General features: G+C 47.0%; 1 protein-coding gene across 1 annotated transcript; it reads right to left on the bottom strand.

Moving 5' to 3' along the window:
• Window positions 1–3931: 3931 nt before the first annotated feature.
• LOC137002721 (carcinoembryonic antigen-related cell adhesion molecule 3-like) lies at window positions 3932–5496 on the bottom strand (the record flags this gene model as incomplete). Its single annotated transcript, XM_067362559.1, has 6 exons — window positions 3932–3951; window positions 4203–4283; window positions 4441–4500; window positions 4599–4658; window positions 4741–5058; window positions 5172–5496. Coding segments are annotated over 6 exons (864 nt in total), but the record flags the coding sequence as incomplete, so codon positions are not given.
• Between the last annotated feature and the right edge of the window lie 200 nt (window positions 5497–5696).

The following is a 5696-nucleotide window of genomic DNA, read 5'->3' as shown; positions in this document are numbered from 1 at the left end:
TGCACGGAAGTGCTGTGCGAGTAAGCCATCATTTATTTTTATTTTTTTTATTTTTTATTTTTTTTTCCTCTCACGGACTCCCGTTACTTTTCCCCTCCCCCAAAGCGAGTATTGGCACTCGCTTCACTACAATAGCCATCCCAGTAAAGGAGGGGGAGTATTCTGGATTCAGGCCAAATTCCAAACTTGGAACACACCAAATAAACACTATATCTGATTTCATGTACATGTGAACTTGTGCACCCCTCCTCGAACCATCACCTTAACATGGTGGAGGGGTTTGAGTGCCCGAATGATCCTAGGAGCTATGTTGTCGGGGGCTATATGCCCCTGGTAGGGTCTCCCAAGGCAAACAGGTCCTAGGTGACAGGTCAGACTAAGAACGGTTCAAAAAACCCCTCATGAGAAGAACCACAACAAGGTCTGTCACGTCGCCCGGTATGGCGCAACTGGAGTCTCTGGGAGGGGTGCTGGAAAGTGCTCCGACTGGGGACTCCGTCGTTCTACTGGGGGACTTCAACGCTCACGTGGGCAATGACAGTGACACCTGGAGGGGCGTGATTGGGAGGAACGGCCCCCCTGATCTGAACTTGAGTGGTGTTCTGTTACTGGACTTCTGTGCTAGTCATGATTTGTCCATAACAAACACCATGTTCAAGCATAAGGGTGTCCATCAGTGCATGTGGCACCAGGACACCCTTGGCCGGAGGTCGATGATCGACTTTGTGGTTGTATCATTGGACCTCCGGCCATATGTCTTGGACACTCGGGTGAAGAGAGGGGTGGAGCTGTCAACTGATCAGCACCTGGTGGTGAGTTGGATCCGATGGCGAGAGAGGAGGCTGGACAGACTCGGCAGACCCAAACGTACTGTGAGGGTCTGTTGGGAACGTTTGGCCGAGCCCCCTGTCAGAGAGATCTTCAACTCCCACCTCCGGCAGAGCTTCGATCGTATCCCGAGGGAGGTTGGAGACATGGAGTCCGAGTGGACAATGTTCTCCGCCTCCATTGTCAACGCGGCCATTCGGAGCTGTGCCTGTCATGGCGGCAATCCCCAAACCCGGTGGTGGACACCGGAAGTAAGGGATGCCATCAAGCTGAAGAAGGAGTCCTATAGAGTCTGGCTGGCTTGTGGGACTCCTGAGGCAGCTGACGGGTACCGGCAGGCCAAGCGGACTGCAGCCCGGATTGTGGAGGCAAAAACTTGGGTCTGGGAGGAGTTTGGTGAGGCCATGGAGAAGGACTATTGGTCGGCCTCAAGGAGATTCTGGCAAACCATCCGGCGCCTCAGGAGAGGGAAGCAGTGTCCTGCCAACACTGTTTACAGTGGAGGTGGGCAGCTGTTGACCTCAACTGGGGATATCGTCGGATGGTGGAAGGAATACTTCGAGGATCTCCTCAACCCCACCAACACGTCTTCCTCTGAGGAAGCGGAGGCCGACGGCTCAGAGGTGGATTCGTCCATCACCCAAGCTGAAGTCACCGAGGTAGTTCAGAAGCTTCTCGGTGGCAAGGCACCGGGGGTGGATGAGATCCACCATGAGTACCTTAAGTCTCTGGATGTTGCAGGGCTGTCTTGGTTGACACGCCTCTGCAATGTCGCGTGGAGGTTGGGGACAGTGCCCCTGGACTGGCAGACCGGGGTGGTAATCCCTCTTCATAAGAAGGGGGACCAGAGGGTGTGTTCCAACTACAGGGGATCACACTCCTCAGCTTCCCTGGAAAAGTCTATGCCAGGGTACTGGAGAGGAGAACATCGGATCCAGGAGGAACAATGCAGTTTCCGTCCCGGTCGTGGAACACTGGACCAGCTCTATACCCTCTTCAGGGTGCTAGAGGGTTCATGGGAGTTTGCCCATCCAGTCCACATGTGCTTTGTGATTTTGGAGAAGGCATTCAACCGTGTCCCTCGTAGCGCCCTGTGGGGGGTGCTCTGGGAGTATGGGGTCCGGGGCCCTCTGCTAAGGGCTGTCCGGTCCCTGTATGACCAGAGTAGGAGCTTGGTTCGCATTGCCGGCAGTAAGTCAGACCTGTTCCTGGTGCGTGTTGGACTCCGGCAGGGCTGCACTTTGTCACCGGTCCTGTTCATTATCTTTATGGACAGGATTTCTAGGCGCAGCCAGGGGCCGGAGGGAGTCCGGTTTGGGGACCACAGGATTTCATTGCTGCTTTTTGCAGATGATGTTTTCCTATTGGCCCCATCAAACCAGGACCTTCAGCGCGCACTGGGATGGTTTGCAGCCGAGTGTGAAGCGGCTGGGATGAGAATCAGCACCTCCAAGTCCGAGGCCATTGTTCTCAGCCAGAAAAGGGTGGCTTGCCCCCTCCAGGTTGGTGGAGTAGTCCTGCCTCAAGTGGAGGAGTTTAAGTATCTTGGGGTCTTGTTCACGAGTGAGGGAAGGACGGAGCGGGAGATTGACAGGCAGATCGGTGTAGCTTCTGCAGTAATGCAGTCGTTGTACCGGTCCGTCGTGGTAAAGAAGGAGCTGAGCCGTGAGGCGAAGCTCTCGATTTACCGGTCAATCTACGTTCCAACTCTCACCTATGGTCATGAGCTTTGGGTCATGACCGAAAGAATGAGATCCCGGATACAGGCGGTCGAAATGAGTTTCCACCGTAGGGTGGCTGGGTGCTCCCTTAGAGATAGGGTGAGGAGCTCAGTCACTCGGGAGGAGCTCAGAGTAGAGCCGCTGCTCCTCCACATCAAGAGGAGCCAGCTGAGGTGGCTCGGGCATCTGTTCCGGATGCCTCCTGGACGCCTCCCTGGGGAGGTGTTCCGGGCATGTCCCACCGGGAGGAGGCCCCGGGGAAGATCTAGGACATGCTGGAGGGACTATGTCTCTCGGCTGGCCTGGAAACGTCTCAGAATTCCCCCGGAAGAGCTGGAGGAAGTGTGTGGGGAGAGGGGAAGTCTGGGCGTCTCTGCTTAGACTGCTGCCCCCGCGACCCGGCCCCGGATAAGCAGCAGAAAATGAATGAATGAATGAATGTGAACTTGTGAAATTATGGAATTTTAAAAGTGTGATTTCTAGAGCTGGACAAGTCATGGAAATTAATAAAATATAAAAAACCATGGAAATTTCTTTAATGAAGATCATTTTTACTAGTTATGTCAAACCTCTAAACTCTAATATATTCTATCAGGTAGAAATTGCTGAAAAATGCTTTGAGCAAAAAAAAAAAAAGAAAAAAAAAAACAACCATCAGATTTTTGAATAACAATTTGACACACATTGGACTTAAGATTGCTATTTTCAAAGATGCATTGACACAAAAACTATACAGCAAGCAAACACAATAAAGGAAAGTGAATCATTGCCTAAACATAAAATAATGAGTGTCCAGATAAAGGTCATTTGTTTGTTGTATCTCTGCAATTATGATAATGGTGATTATGGAATCATTATCATACAGATTATTCAATAATTATTAAGTCAAACTCAGAGTCTGTATGAAGTTGACACAGTGACATTTTCATCTATTCCAGAGTGAAGACTTTCTTACAATATTAAGATGGTTGATCACCATTTTACACTTCCGTAACTAAAATAGTGAATTAATTATAGCAGTTCTGGTGTTTTCAGAGCTGTGAACTCACAGTTGAGGTTTAGAAACATGATACTGTTGAGTGTGAGTTAGTTTAACCACATAGAGCAGTGATCATCTCTGAACCAGTTTAGACTTATGATGGTGTGGACTATGAATCATTCTGATGTCACTTCCTCTGTAGTGCTGCATGACATTCAACTCTATCTTTTCAGTTAACGGTAGCATTAGTTCAGCCTGTTTAATGCACTGAATTTTAACCCAGTTTGAATTAAAGTAAACAAAACGTTTACAGTTTCTAACATTCATCTGAATTAAATTTGAAATAAATGTCTGCTTTTAAAGAAATGCATCAACAAAAACAAATCTAAACTTGATGGTGTCACTATTTCTTCAGGGAGTTTTCTGAGAATAAGAAAATCAAACATTGAACAATCCTCTGTGAGTTTCTGCTGTTTTAAATCTTGTTTCAGATGGTCTCCAAACTCAGCAGTATTTTATTGTAATATTGTAGGCATCTCTATTTCCTCTGGGTGCTGCGAGTCCTTCCTCCCTGCAAAATAAAAGCATTGACTGACCTCTCGTATGTGTTTTTACCATGATTGATCCAGATCAGATGAGTGTGAATCATCAGATTGTGTGAAGCTCAAACTCACCAGCTCTTCTTGCACAGATGATCTGAAGAAGAATCACAGTAGGAGCAGCAAACAATGCCATCTCAACAATCATCACAATCACTGCAGGAAACATGTGTGGAAGAAGAAGAAGAAGAAGAGAAACTGGACATGACTGAAGTCACGGGGATTCAACTATGAACAGTTCTTGATGAAGCATTTACAGACTGACTGATAGTTTGATGGTGTAAAGCTGTCAGTAGAAATGAACGTGTCGTACCTCTGAATAATGATCCAGCAGTCACACTGACTTCAGTTTCTGATGCTGTGTCAGCTGGACCTGTGGATCACGTCTGTTAGTTCACTTCAACACATCATGACACGTATAAGTGAAGTGAGAGACTGATGATGTGTGACAGTGATCATGTGATCATGAACCTTGTGTAGGAGCTGCTGCTGTAGTTTGGCTTGATTTCTTCTCAGAGTTTGAGCTGCTGACTGGAATCAGAAGATGAATGTTCAGATGTTCATCTGTAGGACATTAACATCATATTTTACAGTAGTAATAGTTGTTTCTCACCTGAATACTTGACAGTGTATCTGACTGAGGTCTGGAGTTGATTTCTGAGAGTAAGCTGACATCTCCACTCTCTGTTGTCATCTTCATTCAGGAGTGTTGTAGTCAGAGTGATGATACAGTGATCTGATGAGAATAATATCTGATATCTGGAGTCTGTCTTCAGATCAACACCAGCCTGATTCACCCACAACAGATGAAGTCCATCAGAATGGACCAAATAATCACAGGAGAATCCAGAATCCAACTGACAGAAGAGAGTCACAGAGCGACCTGGACTGATCTCAGTCTGTGAGGATGATGATGATGATGATGGAGACACTGAAACTGAACACAAGACACATATAACACAACAGACCTGAGTGTTTTCAGCAACCATGAGTTTAAAGGGACAATCTGTCCTTTTTAAATTGATCACATAATCATAAACTTACCATGAAGAACATGCAGATGAACATGTGCATCAGGTCCATGTTGTTCTCCATTCACAAATTGTAAGCTGCTGTATAATCCAGAATCTTCTTCTGTGACGTTCTTGATGTTCAGAGAGCAGTCAGACCCCAGACTCAGTCTCTCATGTCTCTCTGTGTCTTTATTCTTCTTTATCCCTCCAGTAATCAGTTCAACTGTCCCTGAACGTCTGAAACTGTTATAGATCCATGTAGTTGATTTGCAGTCAGAAAGAGCATTGTTACAGGGCAGACGGACATTTTCACCAGAACGGATGAACACATTCTCAACCACTCCACTGGTACCTGAAACAGTATATTTGAGTGATCATTATGATATAAATGAAAACAGAAACACTCTCTCAACAAAGGTCTGTGTCTTCCTGAGGAGCTCTGGAAGCATAAAGGGAGGAACAACATCAGCGAAGGACAAGAGAGGACCAGGCCTAGATTTTGTGTTATGTTTTATTATGTTTGTGTGGCCGGAAGTCAGCCATGAGGGACTGCCAG

The sequence above is a fragment of the Chanodichthys erythropterus genome, chromosome 3 (assembly GCF_024489055.1).
Source record: "Chanodichthys erythropterus isolate Z2021 chromosome 3, ASM2448905v1, whole genome shotgun sequence".
NCBI lineage: Eukaryota > Metazoa > Chordata > Actinopteri > Cypriniformes > Xenocyprididae > Chanodichthys > Chanodichthys erythropterus.
This window is presented reverse-complemented; position numbering and strand designations above follow the sequence as displayed.